Source organism: Penicillium griseofulvum (genome assembly GCF_001561935.1).
Source record: "Penicillium griseofulvum strain PG3 chromosome Unknown contig_95, whole genome shotgun sequence".
Lineage (NCBI taxonomy): Eukaryota > Fungi > Ascomycota > Eurotiomycetes > Eurotiales > Aspergillaceae > Penicillium > Penicillium griseofulvum.
Window position 1 is genome coordinate 54,022 of NW_024467454.1, and position 19,597 is coordinate 73,618.

The 19,597-nt window shown below is 48.4% G+C and overlaps 8 protein-coding genes across 8 annotated transcripts; 3 read left to right on the forward strand and 5 right to left on the reverse strand.

Annotated features, from left to right (window-relative positions):
- Window positions 1-30: 30 nt before the first annotated feature.
- Window positions 31-2,666, reverse strand: PGRI_055520 (uncharacterized protein; the record flags this gene model as incomplete). Its single annotated transcript, XM_040793265.1, has 7 exons — window positions 31-387; window positions 438-456; window positions 884-1,484; window positions 1,541-1,977; window positions 2,032-2,209; window positions 2,280-2,424; window positions 2,481-2,666. 7 exons carry the CDS (start codon window positions 2,664-2,666, stop codon window positions 31-33), a joined length of 1,923 nt encoding a protein of 640 aa, XP_040648120.1.
- A 4,245-nt stretch (window positions 2,667-6,911) lies between these two features.
- Window positions 6,912-9,819, reverse strand: PGRI_055530 (glucan 1,3-alpha-glucosidase ROT2; the record flags this gene model as incomplete). Its single annotated transcript, XM_040793266.1, has 2 exons — window positions 6,912-9,709; window positions 9,771-9,819. The coding sequence occupies 2 exons, from the start codon at window positions 9,817-9,819 to the stop codon at window positions 6,912-6,914; spliced, it is 2,847 nt and encodes a 948-aa protein (XP_040648121.1).
- A 1,029-nt stretch (window positions 9,820-10,848) lies between these two features.
- On the forward strand, window positions 10,849-11,576 carry PGRI_055540 (Nucleoside diphosphate kinase; the record flags this gene model as incomplete). The annotated part of the gene is made up of 5 exons (XM_040793267.1): window positions 10,849-10,871; window positions 10,945-10,975; window positions 11,055-11,202; window positions 11,259-11,389; window positions 11,448-11,576. 5 exons carry the CDS (start codon window positions 10,849-10,851, stop codon window positions 11,574-11,576), a joined length of 462 nt encoding a protein of 153 aa, XP_040648122.1.
- A 175-nt stretch (window positions 11,577-11,751) lies between these two features.
- Window positions 11,752-12,384, reverse strand: PGRI_055550 (uncharacterized protein; the record flags this gene model as incomplete). Its single annotated transcript, XM_040793268.1, has 1 exon — window positions 11,752-12,384. The coding sequence occupies one exon, from the start codon at window positions 12,382-12,384 to the stop codon at window positions 11,752-11,754; it is 633 nt and encodes a 210-aa protein (XP_040648123.1).
- Window positions 12,385-12,816: 432 nt separating this feature from the next.
- PGRI_055560 (methylenetetrahydrofolate reductase (NAD(P)H) MET12) lies at window positions 12,817-14,952 on the forward strand (the record flags this gene model as incomplete). The annotated part of the gene is made up of 2 exons (XM_040793269.1): window positions 12,817-12,906; window positions 12,967-14,952. The coding sequence occupies 2 exons, from the start codon at window positions 12,817-12,819 to the stop codon at window positions 14,950-14,952; spliced, it is 2,076 nt and encodes a 691-aa protein (XP_040648124.1).
- Window positions 14,953-15,264: 312 nt separating this feature from the next.
- PGRI_055570 (tRNA-ribosyltransferase family protein) lies at window positions 15,265-16,799 on the reverse strand (the record flags this gene model as incomplete). Its single annotated transcript, XM_040793270.1, has 3 exons — window positions 15,265-15,445; window positions 15,497-16,499; window positions 16,574-16,799. 3 exons carry the CDS (start codon window positions 16,797-16,799, stop codon window positions 15,265-15,267), a joined length of 1,410 nt encoding a protein of 469 aa, XP_040648125.1.
- A 207-nt stretch (window positions 16,800-17,006) lies between these two features.
- On the forward strand, window positions 17,007-17,731 carry PGRI_055580 (bifunctional thymidylate/uridylate kinase; the record flags this gene model as incomplete). Its single annotated transcript, XM_040793271.1, has 2 exons — window positions 17,007-17,154; window positions 17,208-17,731. The coding sequence occupies 2 exons, from the start codon at window positions 17,007-17,009 to the stop codon at window positions 17,729-17,731; spliced, it is 672 nt and encodes a 223-aa protein (XP_040648126.1).
- Window positions 17,732-17,770: 39 nt separating this feature from the next.
- Window positions 17,771-19,027, reverse strand: PGRI_055590 (structure-specific endonuclease subunit SLX1; the record flags this gene model as incomplete). The annotated part of the gene is made up of 3 exons (XM_040793272.1): window positions 17,771-18,097; window positions 18,275-18,734; window positions 18,789-19,027. The coding sequence occupies 3 exons, from the start codon at window positions 19,025-19,027 to the stop codon at window positions 17,771-17,773; spliced, it is 1,026 nt and encodes a 341-aa protein (XP_040648127.1).
- Window positions 19,028-19,597: the final 570 nt, after the last annotated feature.

Here is a 19,597-nt window from a genome sequence, read left to right on the forward strand (position 1 = left end):
CGCGAAGAACTGGGAAGTAGCGCCTTAGAGTTACCCAAAGCTTCGCATCTTTGTCCAGTGGTGCCGGAGTTGTGACTGGGAACTTTTGCTGATGGACTCCGTCTTTATGCTCTTGAGATCCTCGATTGAATCTTCAACGCCAGAGCCCGGGGATGGAGTGGTTTTACTAGGTGATTCGCCACCATGAAGTTTCATGGGAATCAATAAACCATTTCTGATGCTTTTGACCAGTTGTCGAAGCTTGTCATTGTTTACACGGTCTGAAATGTCGTCCGCCGTGTTATTTGCTCCATCGGGCGGAAGGAGCTTGAAAATATCACGGAGAAAGTCCTCGGTTTTGTCTGTGGGATGAAGTGGTAAATAATTTCTCAGCTTTCGATTCAGCTTCTAGCTTGATGTTAAGCATCGAGAATGTTAGAAGTCATAGAAGGACTCACCATCTTTGAGGGTGAGATTCTACTAAGTATGGCAGTTGCAGTAAAGGCAAGGTGGTCGGATCAACTATGACAGTTAAGAGAGGATTGATGATAGACAAGAATAATCGGCCTAATATGCGGCCTTGTGATGTCTTTTCGATGGTCTTTTCGAAGGTCTTTTCAGCGAGCTTTTCAGATATCATTATGTTTGCACGTCCGGACAGTTTCATAGGTTGACGGACGGAAGTAAAGTGTAGTGAAATGATTATCAGACAGCTACAAAAGATGAAAGAACGTTGGAAAATAGAGGGAACCCAAATAGGAAAGTACGTCTGATATTGACGCGTGCCAATGTTTAGATTGACCATTTCGCTAATAAGACAAGCGACCTTTCCAGAACACACATGCTAATATCAATTAAAGAATCCATCGTGGTTAATTCCAGCCCAAGTATTTACAAAACATACTTGAACAGCGGCGACTTGTCTCCCATATCGAACAACTGATCCTCAGTATAGTTAACCCTCGCATCATCCGCAAGCCTTTCCTTCTTTGCATTACCCAGCTTGTATGTCCATTCAAGGAACAAAGCAACAAAGAATCCAACCCCACCGAGCGCCAAACTAAGACCAAATCCAGTTGGGTACTTGGGACTCTCAGTCTCAATATACATGAAACTTCCCAGTATGCCACCAACATTGCCGACACAGTTCACGAGTGCAATTCCCATAGCCCGACGAGACGCTGGGGCAATATTGTTTGCGTTCCAAGACGCAGCTCCAGGCTGGATTGGGTATATACCTATGACAGACAAAACGACTGCAAAGTAGGCGACTCCTTTCTTTTCCTCGAGTGCTCCATTGAGGGACATTATAATCGAGTAAGCTACCACGACAATTATCATGGGGATGCAGACGAATGGCATTCGCCAGTAGAAGCGATCGGAGAAGCGTGCAAAGATGATAGCAGATATCGCACCAGCAACGTACGGAGGTGCTGAGGTGAGCTGGGCATTTGTCGAGCTGAAGCCCATGGCTTTGGTGATCGTCGGCATAGTGAACTTGGTACCTAGATGTAAAGCCAAATTAGCACAGTGTAACGTATAGGATATGAAGGACTGGTACCGTAAGACAAGGCCGACTGGCAAAACAAAAGGTAGCCTTGCACATAGATCCTCCAGTTTGTGAGGACTATCCTGAGGTCTCTCCACTTGAAGCTTGCCTCCCCGGTACTAGTTCCTCCTTGTTTGATGAACATTGAAAGCTCCAGGTAGCGAATTTCGTCGGGAGATAACCAGCGCTCGGATAAAGCTGGGGTGTCGATGAGAAGAAAGAAACAGGCAATACCGAGTGCCACACTAGCAAGGCCTTCCAGAATGAAAATCCATCGCCATCCCTCCAGCCCAGCGATACCGTCCATCTTGGCAATAGCGGCAGCTAGCAGACCGGAGAAAGCACCGGAGAGCGCACTGGCACAGTAAAAGTATGAGATGCGAAGCGCCAATGCCCTAGGCATGTACCAGTAGGAGCAAAGGTAAATAGCACCAGGGAAAAATCCGGCCCTATAAAGGAAATGTTAGGACAAAGGACAAAAGGTGGTTGATAGTATCACTGACTCAAAAACACCAAGTAGGACTCGAGTGGCCATAAGACCAGCAAAGTTTTTAACTAGACCTGTGAATGTCATGACAAGACCCCAGGTCAAGACGAGAAGCCCAATGTACACCGAAGGGCGCTTGAACTTTTTGAGTAATATGTTACTGGGAACTTCAAGTAGCACATATGGAATGAAGACTGTATAGCATTCAAGTCAGTTTTTCGCGTTCACAACCATGAAGGTGTATGCCGCATGAAACGAACTCACATATAGAAAGAACAGTATTATACTGCAACCCAGTCATGTTCAGATCTTGAACCATGCCTTCGATTTTAGCATTGCCGATATTCGCACGATCAATATGACACATCAGGTACAGCACTGCCAGCATTGGGATCAAACGCTTATCGACCTGGGTAAAGAGTTAGGGGGAAACTATATGTCCATGTGGGTATCAAGTATTCTCACTTTACGGAAGACCTTTTTCCGCTTTTCTTCCGGATAGTTGTTATAGAAATCTGCATCGTCGGGAGTCAATCCGACGACACGAAAGTCTCCAACCTGAGTGACCAGAGAAGGCTTGGGAATATCTTCGATATGAGAAGTTTGATTGACGATCTCGACATCATCTTTCCCGATAGAACCTCGGTTCATAGTTGTGGATTTTAAGTATGCGACCTTTGGCTAGTTCAAATAGATCAAACTTGAGAGATGTTCTTGTAGATTGAAAGAAGCGGGACATGCACAACGACTGAAAAAGAGGATTATATAGGCTATATACCTAACTATGCCATGTCATCTTAAGTAGAATAGAATGATTTGAGAGCTGTCTACCCCCACAGTCTTGGCGACTATGTTCCAATAGCCAAGAAATGCGGGGAAGCTTGGCCATTGAAGGGCCGTCTGTGCTTGGGATCTATTTGTCTATACATTTATCAGCTTGTTTTCCGACCCTCCAGGATCTAGCGTTGTGCCATCTCTTATCCGGAAGTTGTCCGGCACAGTTACAGAAGACGTATGCGGGGGATTTTGCATTTTCACACGAGTACCGAGCTGAGTTGCTCGGCAAAAGACCCGCTAGCTTGCATTAGGATTGAGACATGCAGCTCTAAGTGGACAAAGGCTAAAGGGATGACTATTGCGGATATGACTTCTCCTCGGACTGTGCTGTAAACAGCTACTCAGTTAGTTTAGCGTCGCCGAATGACTAGCTCAAGCTGTGTGTATGATCTTGGTGATCTGCAAGTTGGTATATGAACTCATTTTCCACCAATGGGATATTCTGAAATTCCACAAAAAGATAGCTTCGCTTTTGCTCTAGTTTAGCGGCTGAGCTGTATAACTGTTTTCCAGATATCCAACGGGGTCGGAGCAGGTACCGGAGAAAGACCCGGACGAAGGCGCGGAGAATGGCCCGGAAATGTCCCGGAGACGGCCCGGATAAAGGCCCATCTGGAGTAGTCAACTATACACCCCGCATATCCACCCGCGTGGTCGTCCGTGCTTTCTGCAGCAGATCGTGTTCTGACTGTATGCATATCAACAAGCTCACCTTGGCATAGACCACTGCCGAACACCACGGGGTACCCCGTTCATCCTGGTGCCGTCCTGGTAACGCAAAGTAAGCCAAAGGAGACCCCCACCTTGTGACCATACAGGCCTACAGAAGTCACGCTATAGAGCGGGCTCATCACCTACGGCGACGAAGCTACGACAGCTAAAGTAGCCGGTGGATATAACGTTTTTTCAGTGGCCACTCCGTGCTGACTCCTAATTTGGGACTTCCCTGCATGTGTTTACATCAGATGGATTTGTGGAACGAACAAGCCAAATGACGGCTGGCTTTTTCTTCCATGATCATTCTTTATCTTCAATAAGCTTGACCAAGTAGACAGTGGAATAATTTAGCAGCAAAAGGTAGTATTGATATAGCTATCGCTCGATGCTGTATTTCAAAAGATATAAATGCTGTCAAATATCATGCAAAAGCCTCAATGGATAGATACTGTCTTGACACGGATGATCATAAAAGGGTGTACCATAAGGGCCCGGCAATCTGAGAGGTTAAGAATCAGGAAGTCCATCGAGTTAGCATGCCCATGGTCAACGCGAGAACACGACTCCCATACAGGATACTCACGCTGGGAGCCGGCAGCATCCACCAGGTCACTAATAAGCCAAGACTCCATCGTCAGCTGGAATCCGTAGCCATGCACCCAGTTCGCTGTTTGGTTCTCTCCCCGAGACGAAAATTCCGGTTGATCTCTTCTCCAGCCACGGAAGCGTATTGTTGGGAAAATTGGCTGAATTGTGTGCTGCCCATTTCTGCTTTGTCTACTAGGAGATGACTCGGTTGAACGAGGCGCAGGCTGTTCTCAATTAATTAGTCTCGTATTCCATATAGCATAATGGTGGAAATACCTTTCTCTCAGATCTACTGAACGAAAATGGGCAACATGTCCGACTTCCATGTCTATTGGAAAGCTCTTTAAGGATTCACCCTTTTCTCCCATATGGTTGAAGCGAGATAGACGGCATACCGTAAACCATCCAGCTTAAAACAGTCATCCACAAACCAATCAGAATGACCAAAGGTCTTTTCCTTTTTCCCTTATGGTTGAGCAACCGTAGATACTTGTCGCAATGGTGAGCCGCACAGAATGTAGTAATCAGCGTATATCGGCAGGAAGTGTTTCAACCCTCCTTTTCTTCGCCATATTGTCTAATCAAGTCAAGAAAATCAGACACCGATAAGGAAGTTGGAACATCCCAGTTCTGCTTATATTGACGTTATAGCAGATGTGCGTGGTGGGATATCGGGAGAGCCAGATGGTGAAGTAGTGAGGCACAGGAGAGTATGTCGATTCAACGAAGTTAAAGAAGAATAGTCGGCTGCATAAGCGGCATTGTGATATCTTTTGAGCGTCTTTTGCCAGCCATTTCTTTCACGCTGTCTTTAAGCGGTCTTTCTTTCTTTCCAGTTGCTCTCTTTCTTCTGGAAGGCATCTTGTGAGGGGACAGTGTCTTTAAGTGAGAGTAATGTGATATCAAAGTCAAGTCGGATAGGAGAACAGGTGGTGTCGAAATGAGAACTGGTCAGGTGAAAGTGAAACTTTGACTTGTTTACGCGAAGAATGAGCTTTTCCAGTGATTGATAGTGTCCTTTCGAGTGGTGTTTTTAATGGTCTGTTCAGGGGTCTCTCTAATAATCTCCTCAGATATCACTATGTTCAGATGCCTCGTCAGTTGTATAGGTCGACAGCAAAAAACATGATCGTATGCCCTGTACCAACCTTCGTTATTGACTCAGCTGAGATAATATGGCGGGCGATCCTTTCCCGGTACCTCTGTTCTTTTACAAGAGAACTTCGCATAGGCAAGATAAATAAGTAAACTTGGGGTTCAACATGCGCCCGCACTGTGCTGCGGGAGGGTCTCACATTCCGCCCAAGATTATTGCCAAATCGACCTCAACTGCATCATGCAAACTACTTCTGCTTCGAAGGTCTTTCTGAAATAGCTCGAGAGTTGAAATTGTCTTAAGCCCCTCTCCTCAGAGTATAGACTGTGAACTCCTAAAGCACTATCACAATGGACCAGCAAGAAATCCAGTAGGTGACCTAGCTATGTCTTAAAGAGAGAGATACTGATTATTTGAGATGTCCTTATGTGGTCGGCAGAACTATCAAACTATACCTCAAAATGAAAAATACCGAGGTAACGACCGATGCCAGAATTCTCAAGTTATTCGAACCATTTACCCTTTCCTGTGTGATGGTCTCGAATAGCCTGCTCTACTTTGGAATTAGAAGGTGAGATGGTGTTAAAGCTTTTTGATCGACGCTTTGTGCCACAGCTCCGGAAAGATGAAAAGATTCGTCCCTAGACTTCGGATATTGAGAGGGATTATCATCAATTCGTCCTTGATAGTAGTGCATTTAAATTCATCACTGAGCTCAACAACGACGATGACATAACACAGCGAGGCGAAACATGGAATACATCCCAGGATGAAGCCTATCTCCATGATCATTTATCCGATCTGTATGAAACAGAGGTTCAGGTATATGACACCTTGAGGGATATGCAAGGAACTGATGTCCCTCAGCCCCTTGCCTGCGTCATAATGCCTGGCTTTAGCTTGACGGAACTAAATCCAGTCAGTCAGTATATCGGCGTTCCTGGGTTCCTTTTGCAGTATATTGAAGGGTTTCCTTTAACCGATATTGCCGATCACACACCAAGAGAGCGCTGGCAGAACATCTGCGAAGAAGCTATTCATGTACTTCATTGGATAGGTAACCGAGGGATCTTAACGAGGATGTCAAGACGAGGAGCTTTATCGTGAAGAAGGACCCGCGGGCGGAAAGCGGATACAAGGTGGTCATGATTGATTTTGCGCTCTGCAATTTTCGCAACGATTATGCAGACGACGATGACTGGAGTGAATCGAAGGCGATACAGGACGAAGAAGGGGCAGTTGGACCTGTCATGCAAGACTGCTTGGAGGGTGGATTCGTTTACCGTCGATCTAACCGATACAAAAAGCCGGCTCATTATTACGAATGAAACAATATCTAGTGTGAGAGAGTGTATCGTTCGGCTCCAGTTATATAATGTACCAGACACACACGCGTGAAAACACTACGGTTTAGTGACCAATGTTCAAAACATCATAGATGAAAAAGACCAAACGTTGAGCAAAGTGGGAGAAGACGAGAAATTCAGTCAATTTACTGTTAAGCACCGATATGGCCGGCGTTTATGAAGGGACTGTTTCCTTCCTAGCAAAAGTTTTACATAAAGAACCAACTTTGAAAAACCATAACATGCAGGCCTATCAACTTCCAATGGTGTGAATATTGCATACATGTACTTGGGAGAAATGAAATATATCGCTCAGAACTCGATCCGCCATGCCTTTCCAATGCCAACATTCGGCTTCTTCACCACAGCATAGGATGCCTTACCCCCTTCCTGCTCGTAGAACTCCAAGGAGGCCTTAGAGCCGGACTTGGCTCCATCTTCAATGACAGTCACGGTATCCTTAACCTTCCATTCGGTGGGAGGATCAACCACCACCACCCGCTCGACTGTCACACCCGCCATGGTCTTGAGGTACTCAGCAGTCTTGGGTCCTTTGGTTCCAATGTCCTCCGAGGACAAAACCGATTCGCGGTAGTTGAAGCGGCGGTGAATGTAGGCCCCACGCTCGTAGTCAAACGTTTCGCCATCATCCACGTACAGAGTGCCTTCCGCCTCGCTATTCTTGTCCAGTGTAATGACGAGTGTATATGGATCCCATCGCATAAGGCCGGTGCTACGACGAGGACGGTCCTTGCGGGGAATAATGTGACCACCCTGGATCAATACAGGTACCTTATCCTCTGGCGCAGGGACAGTGTGCTTCTTGCCCGCGCCCTGGTAGACAGTGAAATCGAAGTAGTCATAGTACTTCTCGTCGTCGGAGATGTACACCTCAGCATGTTGAGTGTTCTCATGCACGACAGGCTTCACGAGAATACCCGTTGAAGCAAGGTACAGCTGATCATCGATGGCAAAGCCTTGCTCATCCTCTGGGAACATGTAGTACTGAGGCCGCACGATTGGCGTTCCGTTGACCGAGGCTTCGTGGAAGGCAGTGTACCAAGCGGGCATAAGTTGGTATCTCAAACGGATTGCCTGAGCAATGTAGGACCGATGGGGCTCGCTGATCAGATAGGGCTCACGACGACGAGTATCAATGTGAGCATGCGCGCGGAAGAAGGGATACCAGATACCGGTCTGGTACCAGCGGGTCAAAAGGTCCTTATCAGGATTGTGGAAGAATCCTCCGACATCTGCGCCAGCAAAGGGGAAGCCCGCAATGCCGTTGGTCAGGACCATGGGGATAGAAGCCCCCAAGTGGTCCCAGGTGGCCTGGTTGTCTCCAGTCCACATAGCAGACACCCGCTGGGCTCCGGAGTAGTACGAGCGCGTCAAGATGAATGGTCGGCGCACCTCGCCCTTCTTGCGCTCCAGCATCGCCTTGTATGTCGCATTCAAAAGGGTGAGACCATTAAGGTTGTGAATATCACGGTGTTCCCAGTTTCCATGGTGCAAGTTATCCTTTGGCATGGTCATGTCAGGCCCGTTGAAAACAGAGGGTTCATTCATATCATTCCAGATAAATAGATTCTGAAGCGATCCCTTGAACTTGTCAAACTTGTGCAGAGTGGCCCACCAGGCGTGTGCAGCGGGGTTAAAGCAGTCGACCCAGTTCGAGGAACCTGGCCAGCACCATCCATCATAAATCTCGCCATCTTTGTTTAGCACAGCGAGGTTTTTGCTTCTAAGCTCCTCGGAAACGGAGTATTTATCCGTGTTCTTAATGTGAGGATCGATCAAAACCACAAGCTTTCGCTCAGTCTCATCAAGCGTCTGTTGCATACCCTTGGGATCAGGGAAAGTGAGGGGGTCCCAAGTGAAGTATTTCCTGTCATCGGTATATTCAAGATCAAGCCAGATCACATCGTACGGAATCTGGTACTTGTCGAACTTGGCGTTGACTTCTTTCACATCCTCGTCCGTAACGTAGTTCCAACGGCATTGGTGATATCCGATGGCAAACTGCTGTGGCAATTGTGTATATCCTGTGAGTTCACCATATGTTTTACTGATATCATTCGGCGAGGGCCCGAGGAAGACAAACAGGTCAATTTGACCCGATTCGGACATCCAATGAGTCTTGGTATCTGTCTTGGAGTGGGCGCCCAAGGCAAGGGGATTAGCGGAGGCAGTCGATTTAACAATATCAATCCAAGTTTCAGCTGCATTGAGCCAGAAAACACCGACGGTGGAGCTCTTGCGATGGGCTTGCATTAGCGGGATGGCTCCATACAAGGTCATCGGGCTTTCGAGTTCATACTCGAAGACATCCGAGTTGTACAGGCGGTAAGGGTTCTCATGGTTGCCAGGTCCTCCTCTAGTTTCCTTGAGCGAGAGTGAATCTGCGTGCTCTGGGATACCAAATACATGGCTATAACCGGGGAAGGTGATATCAAGAGCAATACTTTCGGGGCCACGTGGCTTCGAGTCAGTACTTCCTCCAAAAGTCTCCTCCCACCAGGTGCTCTCGTCCTCGCCTGTTTCGCCGTCTTTGTTGTCTACCTTCGGTCGCCAGTGCTCCATGTTCAAGAGCCCTTGGTGGTTCAATTGAACATGGGTCTCCCCGTCTCGCTGAAACTCGACCCCAAATGGCGCGTGGCGAACGATGGCTTGGAATTTGTCGTCCGGTCCGTATAGAATGTTCGTGAATCCAGTTTCACTCTGCGCATTCAACGTGGCCGACTTGCTGATTTCCAGACCACCCACGATAGTCCATTTTTCGGTCTCATCATATCGCTTCTTGTTCGCTTTGCTGTCATGTCGCATTTCAATGTCCCCCTTCATCCGTCTCTCTTCATCCACCACAATGCGGGCAGCTCCCGATTCCAAGAAAGACACTGTGAGAGGTAGCCGGACCTTCTCATTGGCAGTTGTTGTTTTGACAATGACTCCATTAAGGATGCCATCTTTGAAATGTACGGTGGCAGGGTCGAGCTCATAAGGGGAGCTCCATGAAGTGCCTTGGGAGGAGACGTTATCGGCATAGGCACGGTTTCGCTTGCAGAACCCGGACTGTTCGCAAGTCTTAAAATCCTGGTGTTTGACCGCCACTGTTTGTATCACGAGAATTAGCTTTCTGTGGTCTGGTAATTTGGCGAAAGGCTACCTTACAACTGGGGGCGACAATGCATCCGAGGAGGATAACCAAGGAGAGCAACATTGCCCAATGGGGCGCAGGTAGACTCCTGGTCATGGTGAAATAAATAGTATGATCAATCAGAGACCCTCAATCTCTGACAGAATGGCGTTGACTATGAATGATTGACCTGCATTTAGAGGTGAAGATGCCGTCAACAGAAGCTACAAGCTGGCCTGAGCTGGGGTAAGACACCTAAGGCAGTAAGGCATACATGGTAGCTTCAAAACAGCCAATCAGCTTGTTTGGCCGTTGAGCGAGTTGGTATCAGTGATATCAACTCGCTACTAGTTGTATATTGTACATTGCAAGTTCATAGATCAAGGATACTTCAAGCGTCATTTGGGTTGCTATAAGTTTCGATCAAGGCACACGCAACCTCTGCCCTAACCACGAGCTATTTAGACGGTGTCTGGAGGTCGAAAACGGCGAATTCCTGTAGCAGCCATCGATCATTCATAAGACTGCATGAGGTTAGTCCATCCTCGGGGTAGTATTGTAAAGTCTTCCGAAGAATTGCCAGAAGCGTTCTATTTTATTTAGATTTATATTATATATATATATATATATATGTTTCAGCTCCCAGAACAACATATATGTATAAATATGAACTGGTTAATACCTCTCCACAGTATAGTGAGTACAATCGCCTTCACTAGACGGAATAATGAATTATCTTGAAGGTAGAATATGGGAGCCAGTGGGAATCATGACTAGAATAAGTACATAGTGGACATTGAGGTACAACTGAGCTTGAGGGGCAACAGCTGGACATTTGGGATAGATGCGAGGCAATACCACATAGTAGTGAAATTGACATATATGTATTTGAATTGAACTGTTATTTTATAAATATTTTTCTGAAGCAAAAGAGTCTATACAAGAAGGTGCGCGCTAATGGCCTGATAAATCTGGCATCAACACCCCTCCTCTGCCCACCAATCATCGGCCCAAGTGGGAAGGCCCGAATTTTTTAAAAAGCCTCTATTTAATCTTCCCCTCTTCCCGCTCTCTTTTTCTACTTCATACCTGAATTATTCAAATACATTCAAGATGTCCGCCAACGAGGAACAGACGTATGTCCATCAATCTTCCTTCACTCTTTTCTTTCATTACCCCTTTTCAATTCAAGCTGACCAATTGCTCTAGTTTCATTGCCATCAAGCCCGATGGTGTCCAGGTACGGACATTGCACCATTCAACGAATCCATTGATTCGGCAGCATCTAGTGTCAACATTAAACTAACAATCTTAACTAGCGTGGACTCATTGGCCCCATCATCTCTCGCTTCGAGAACCGTGGCTTCAAGCTCGTTGCCATGAAGCTCACCTCCCCTAGCCAGGACCACCTCGAGAAGCACTACGCTGATCTCGCCACCAAGCCCTTCTTCAAGGGTCTCGTCGCCTGTTAGTTGCCTCGCTCGAATCCTCCCGCAAATTACAATACACTGATACAGCTCTAGACATGCTGAGCGGCCCCATCTGCGCCATGGTCTGGGAGGGTAAGGACGCCGTCAAGACCGGCCGTGTCCTCCTCGGTGCCACCAACCCCTTGGCCTCCGCCCCCGGTACCATCCGTGGTGACTACGCCATCGTAAGAAACCACCCCAATGCTCTAATGTCCCGTTTTTGCATACTGACAACTCAACTAGGATGTCGGCCGCAACGTCTGCCACGGTTCCGACTCCGTCGAGAACGCCAAGAAGGAGATTGCTCTCTGGTTCGGTGCCTCCGAGGTCCTCAAGTACACCTCCGCCCAGTCCGCTTGGGTTTACGAGTAAATTCCTCGTCTTTAAGTAGACTGGTCCGGCGGACTTCCTTTTCGGATACTTCTAGCATAGAATAAAGCAGCGGTGATGGGGAAGAAGTCCAATGGCTTGGAATAATACACAATATACAAATTCATATAATATATGAATACACTTCTCTCTGGTATCACAGTAATTCTCCACTAGCTCAGCCTCTGCGGAAGAGCCGTCTGGCTAGGTTTGCTGTCGGTGTGAAGACTGACCTTGCAAACCACGGTGTCGCCCAAACACTCGCTGCCAACCGGGCTGGAAATAAGACCTTCGTGATTGCATAGGCTGTAGCAAATTCTAGCACCAGTCGAACCCCTACCCGGTCCACCGTCTTCTCCCCGGTGCTTTCGTGCTCCACAACAGCATTCACGTCAGCCTCATCCACCCAACCTTTCTTTTTCAGCCAGCGGCCGAAACGCGCAGCTCCTTCTTCGAAGGCATTGGTCTCGCCTGTCTGCGATGAAAGATCCGGCATCCAGCCACCATAGTGAAATGCGCCAACCAATCCAAATAGTGGAAGAATAGCGGTGAGTTCGTGAAGTATTAGGAAGGATGTGATATGGGTGACAGGCGCTCCAAGTAAGGGTGTAGTATATGTGCGGAGAAACCGAGGAAGGCGGTCGTTGAAGCGGCGTAGGCGAGAGCGAGCGTCATTATAAATCGGCTCTGACGGCTTTGGTGGCTGTGGAGGAGCGGGAGTAGAGATAGTTCGTCTTGACACAGCCGATCTAGTGTTCCGAGCTGTTTGCAGACGGAGATAGCGGAGAAGGCTGGGCGGCCTCGTAGTCATGTTTTCGTGGAGGAATTGGGTAACTGGAGTTCGAAAAGAGAGATTATGTACGTTCAAAAGAGCACCGTCCTTCGACGGATAGTATACAGAAATGCAAAATAGTCAAGTTAAGCTCGTCGATCCCAATATAACGGAAATCGCATCGGCCCCCGGGGCCGCCCACGATGATCTCGCTGAGTCATCTCTAGCGCTGCCACTTTTTTCTCTCTAGCTCTTTGGAATCAAGATAAAGTCCCCTTGCATAGAAATAGTATTTAAGTCCTTAAATGTATTGTAGTGTATTTGCTGTAGACCCTTATTGCGCGATGGCCTCTCGGCAGCTGTAGACATCATCGTTCCCGACTGGATGGTGACATATGGTCCACTTTTGCCCGAATCCTCTCTTCTTCATCCAACCCCTCCCATTGCTGACCCATACACCAAGAGGACGCAATGGAGAAGAAGATCACCGAGAAGATCGCGGCTCTGCCGCCAGATGCCAACTACTTTTCTTTGGAGTTCTTCCCTCCAAAGACCCGGATGGTGGGGGTTACCCCGCGTGCTGAACGCATCGTGAACATTTGCTAATGAGGTGTACTATAGGGTTTTGCCAACCTGTCCGCGCGTCTGGAGCGGATGGCTCAAGCACTTCGTCCTCTATTCGTCACGGTTACTTGGGGTGCCGGTGGTAGCACTGCCGCACGATCGCTCGAGCTAGCGGAAGTATGCCAGCGCCAACTGCAGTTGACCACCGTCCTGCACCTGACATGTACGAACATGAGTCGCAAACTGGTGGATATGGCTCTTGATGAGGCTAAGGTGCTAGGAATTCGCAATATCCTGGCCCTGCGAGGAGACCCACCCCGCAGCGAGGAATATAACATGCACGGAGAGGATGATAGCAACAAGGACTTCACCTTTGCAGTTGATCTCGTACGGTACATTCGCCAGACTCATGGCGACTACTTCTGTGTTGGTGTTGCCGCATACCCAGAGGGCCATCCTGCCGATACCTTCCAAGATGTCCAGGATCCGGCTAGGGATATGCCCTACCTGGTCGAGAAGACACTGGCTGGAGCAGATTTCATCATGACCCAACTGACCTACGATATCGATGCCTACCAGAAGTTTGAGAACATGGTTCGCAACCATGAAAGTGGTGCTTTCAAGACAATCCCTATCATTCCAGGCTTGATGCCCATCCACAGCTATAAGATTCTGACTCGAGTGACTAAGCTCAGCCATGTTACGATCCCACCTCCCATTGCCAAGCGCATGGAAGAACTGAAGCACGACGACGATGCGGTCAAGCGCGCCGGTGTGGATATTGTCAGCGAGATTGTGGGTGGCATGAGGGATATTCCCTCCCCGGGCCCGCGAGGATTCCATTTCTACACCTTGAACTTGGAGAAGACAGTATCATTCATCCTAGAACAATGTGACTTGATTCCGTCGTTCTCAGATGCCGGAGACCTTGCTATCGAGGATGATCCTGCATCGATTCCGCTCGATTTCCCTGGACGTGCGTTGCGAAGACGCCGTGCATCATCTATCAACTCGCAACCCCACAACCGCGTCATTGTGGACAAGCTATCTACCCACGAGTCATCACATGCCTCCGACCATGAAGCCCGTGCAGACAGCGCAGGCATGCTGGTACCCCCGCCAAACCGTAGCACCACTCTTCTCATCTCCGAGGGTCTTGGTGCCCTTGGTAGAGAAGCAACGTGGGATGACTTCCCTAACGGACGATGGGGTGATGCTCGCTCCCCTGCCTTTGGTGAGATTGACGGCTATGGACCCTCGCTTCATATGACTGCGAACTCAGCACGTAGGCTATGGGGTCACCCAGTGGACGACAAGGACATGAGCACACTCTTCCGCCGTCACGTCTCTGGCGACCTACATATGGTTCCGTGGTCAGAGGGTGGTGCTGAGGAGGATGGTGCCGGTTTGAATGCAGAGACTGACCTGATTCGACCAGAGCTGTTGAAGCTCATTGATGGCCGCGGCTGGTGGACACTGGCCTCGCAGCCCGCAGTGAATGGTGTACGCAATGACCACCCCATCTTCGGCTGGGGTCCCCAGCGAGAAGGATTCGTCTTCCAGAAGCCATTTGTGGAATTCTTCTGCTCGAACAACGACTATACCAACATTCTGAAGCCAATATTTGCTAAGCACGGCCACGACAAGCTCACCTGGTTCGCAACAAACATCAAGGGCGACTTCGAATCCTCGCTCCCAACTCAGCCTGCCGATATGGAGCTCGACGACCTTGGCGACAACCCCGATAGTGTCAACGCTGTTACCTGGGGTGTATTCCGCGGCAAGGAGATCGTCACTCCAACGATCATCGAGGAAGTCAGTTTCCGTGCTTGGGGTGAAGAGGCTTTCCGAATCTGGGACGAATGGCGTCGCATCTACCCCCGTGGATCCCCCACGGAAACCTACCTGGACACAACCAAGAACGACGCTTGGCTTGTGTGTGTCGTCGGTCAGCAGTTCGGTGCCGGTACCAAGCGCGGTTCGAAGGAGGAAGAAGACGAGGTTAAGTGGATGTGGCGGGTCCTGGCGGGTGAGGATGTTTAAGACTGTATCTTTCTACAAATCAGGATAAAGATATACCCGGTTTAAAGAAAGGTTTCTACGGTTGACGGTTTAATGAGGGCAAGCCTGGACATATGAACTATGAATGGCACAAAATGTGGATTTCTGTATACTAGTCTTGACCCCATCCAATTGAGATGAATATTACGATTATGCGTGCGGTCCTACTTTTATATATCCCTTATGTTGATTGATAGATTTCATACGCCAATTGCTAAGCAAATGCTTCTATAAATATGTACCGTTTCTCATGCAAGCCTTTTCTAGAGGTGATCCTCATTTTCGCGGGCTCGATCACAACTTCTCGGCAAATCCGTGTTCCTCGAGTCCGCTCGCGTCGGTGTCCGGTGTAGCGATCTCAGATTGGGTCTGAGACTCGACGAACTTCTGCATAGCGTCCTCAAGTTTGCCATATACCTTGGGGTTACGGCGGGGCTGACTAGGCCCGTTGGCCGGGAGTTGATATCCACGAAGTCTGGGAAGATTGTTAGCTTTCAGACAAATAACATACTCGGAGTTGACATACCTAGGACCTGCTCCACTACTCTCCGGCATTGAAGAGGCATAGACACGAGCAAACGTCTCAACGTCCTGTTCAAAGGATCCACTTTGGATACTCTCCCGCACTCCTGCGAAGAAGGTATCCATGACGTGGAAATTATGGACTTGAAGGAGCGCCCAAGCGGTCATCTCCTTGGCAAGCAAGAGATGGTGGATATAAGCACGATGGTAATTCTTGCAAGTATAGCATTCACATCCCTCGGCCAGCGGAGATGTATCTGTAGCGTGATCTCCAATCCATAGATCCACCCCGAAAGGCCGACGCTCGGATTTGCCCTCTTGCAGGGCAGCTGGAGCAGGGAAGACAAAGTCCATCGCGATACCGCCGTCTGACGATACGCCAAGCAGAGGCGTGGTCAAAAGGTCTGCTCCAAGGGATACATCACGTAGAATAGTGTGGGGAGTCTCCGGTTCACTGAACAACAACCGAGGAAGGTTCGCCAAAGATTCTGGGACGAATCCCAAAGACGCAGACTGATATAGAGCCAGGCCGGAGATGTCCCACCGGAACTCGCTCTCCAAGTCATCCAGATAGAGTGATTGCTGCGCATTATCAAGAGGCAACACTGGTGCAAAGAATGCGCTCTTCGACTTGTTTTCCTCTGCCACAGCGTCCCCATAGAGCTCCTCCAATGCATCGCGAGTCCAAGCATGTGTTCTATCAACCATCTTTCCCCGCCTCTTAGATCCGGGCTGTTTATTAGCCAAATCCACCATTCCAATTGCAATATCCGGTCTCAGTTTTTGAATTGCTTTCACATACTCAGTCGCAGATAACTGAGTAAATCCGACAGACGTTAGCAGCGCGATGGAGTCTGAAGTGTTTGCGGGCGGGCATCGGATCGGAGGGAATCGCCGCGGCCCTAGGATCAAAGGCATATCCTCTGCTACACATATGAATTTCTTCATTGGCGATTCATGATTTGCGGCGGGTGTCTTGTATACGGGGGCGTCCTTGCTCGCGATGACTTAATATTTCATGCGCTGTCAGCTATGTCCAAGACAGACGAGAACCACTTATAGCCATGTGGTATCCGCTTACAGTCTTCCAATCCAGCATACAAGCTGTTAATTCCAGTGTGATCGCGCATCACATCGTGCGCAACATGTGGGACTGTGCCCCGCGAAGTGAGCGGGACATGGTGCGGCGTTACGAGGGCCTTGCGGCCTGGAATGGCCAATCTTCCTACTCGCGGCGCAAGGACTGGTGCAGTCGATGCTAAAACATTGAAGGTCATCGCTGGGGACGCGAACGTCGCTTGGTCCATGGCGTTAGTGGTTATTGAAAGTCCATGTTGGGGGCGGCCTGGATCTTGTTCTTATCGGCCAGGAGAAATTGAATTTCCCGATAAACATCGCCTTCACTCTCCTTTAGAAACATTTGTTAAGCTAGTTTGCATATATTCAGGGACCGACCATCTTGATTTACAATTCCAAACATATTATATAATTACACCCCGACACTCTAGTCAATTATGACAGGCACATCAGCGTCGCCGGCGCGACGCGGAGCTCTCATCGTTGTCGAAGGACTGGACCGCGCTGGCAAATCGAGTCAGTGTGAGATGCTACGGGATTCCCTCTCGCACCAAGGACATGTGGTTAAATACATTCGATTCCCAGGTACTTTGTGACCCATCCAGTATTAGTGTGATTAATCTAATAATGTTACCCAGACAGAACGACACCTATCGGGAAATTGATTGATAGCTATCTACGCGGCACATCGAACCAAGACGACCATTCCATTCACCTTCTTTTCTCGGCGAACCGGTGGGAGCTTGCAAAGAGCATCGAGGAAGATATCACGAACGGAACAACGGTTATCGTAGACCGCTACTCGTATTCTGGTGTTGTCTACTCCGCCGCGAAAGCGAACCCCACATTATCATTGGAGTGGGCATGGCAGCCAGAAATAGGACTACCGCGCCCGGATATCTGCCTATTCCTTAGTATTTCGCCCGAGGAAGCAGCAAAGCGCGGTGGGTTCGGTGCCGAGCGATATGAAAATGAGGCAATGCAGACGCGCGTGCGGGAGCTGTTCCGGACAATCCTCGAGAAGCAGCAGGATGTATCCATTATCGATGCTGGGAAATCCATCGATGAGGTCGCTCGGGAGATACAGGACGCTGTAGCTGGTTGCATTGCGCGTCTGGACGTGACGGGCGCATTGAGGAAATTGGAGCCTCTTGCAAATTAGCGCATACGAAATAAGATAGGGCTTAGTTCTGCTTCGTTCTCATTCAATGAGTTCTGCGTCATCCCAGTCGCTGTCTTCAATCACGATCTCCAGCTTTGGTGGAGGTCGAGTCGGGCGGTGCTTCTGTCGGCCCTCGAAATCAGAGTCGGATTCTATATCGACTTCCTCGAACCAATTCGGCCCGAGGTCGTCTTGGCTCGATTCTTCTGGGACTGATCTTGGTTCAATGGAAGATGACCGGGGTCCTGAAGATGTCTCCATGGCGGCAGACTCTTTGCGGACGCGCTTCTCTTTCTTTCTTAGAATTGCGCGCGCCTCTTTCTCTGCTCTGTTGCGGAGGCTTAGCTCACGCATCATTGCTACCCACTGTACAATGTTCCCACATGACGGACAGGTCCCTTGAGTGGGTACTAGGAGATCTGGTTTGTTGGTCGCGTCAAGGAATTTGGTAGATAGACATAATAAATGACTCGTGCCGCGGCAATTTGGATGTGGGCACACTATTATTTGTTCTTTGTCCGGGGAGATCGACTCTTTACAGACCGTGCACTGTAGATCCTCCGGATCTTCCAACATAAAGATTGACTTTTCGAGATAATCTTCAATCCTGGTGTAGTCAATTGATAGATTGTTAATGCTTCCGACGGGTGCGAGTTCATCGTATTTCTTGGCATCGGGTGCCGTTGCAAGGTTGTCTCCATCTAGAATAACCCGGATATTATCGGGCAAATGACCATCAACACGATCATTCCAGGCCCGCCATGCACGATAGACATCAGCACAAAAGAAACGGACTCGTAATGGCCAAGAGGAGAAATAAGTCGAACGAAGCAGGGAAAGCAGATCCTCCAAATGCGCGACTAGGGATCTCCTAGTTCCGGCCTTCGGTTTCGTTTTCGGCTTGCCCGTCTTCACACTGGCATTAGCCTTAGTTCGAGATTTGGGGTCCAAATCATCTTCGGATTCAAGATGCCGGGACCTTTCCGGGTGTTGCCAAGCCCATCTACTCGAGATGAGAAATTGCGAATGTATACAAATGGATTCACATGCGACTTACTCAAATTGTAACGCGCCGACTCTGCTCGTGAAACCTTCTACAACAAGGGTCATTTCCCAGGGGCGTAATTTATCTCTGGCGGTTCGCTTGGCCCCACCTTTGGCGACACCGTTGTGCTGTGGGAGCCGTCTGATCGGGTTTGGCGTCGAGCCGATATACAGTGAGGCGTGTCGAACGGTCGAACGGAGGAGATAACAACAGTAATAGGCCGGAATTGGTTTTGGACTTTCGGTTTCCATAATTTTTGATTTAAAGAGAATTTAAATGCTTTTTTTTCTTCACATTGATATGTTCAATTCAACGTTGTCGGCTTTATCAAGTTGAAATTAGCTCTGCCTATCGAATCCGTGCGGGTCCTAAACGGTAGATACATGTACACGGATCACATGATAGAGTATTTTTTACCCTCAAGGGGAAAAGGGATATTAAAAAATTGATAAATAAGAATAGATATATACTTAAGGGATATGTAAAGAATGACACAGGAAGTCTCTATAAATATGCCAGGGAAAAAAAAACAATAAACCCTACTCCGTATATAAACATTCGAACATATCAGAAAGACAAAAATAACCAATAAAATACATATTGAGATTAAACAAGTAAATAAGGTCTACACTCAGATAATATAGACTATCCGAGGCTCTAAATGTGTCACAAGATATCTCTTTCCACATATATGGCCGTAATATTGGGCTCCCAAATACAAAAATAAGGGACACCGTATGATGTCCCGTTTGCAGCATTGCAGTATAATTACCAAAATTTCAGGTGAAACTCAGGGCATAAGCGGTACCTGAGCTCAGATT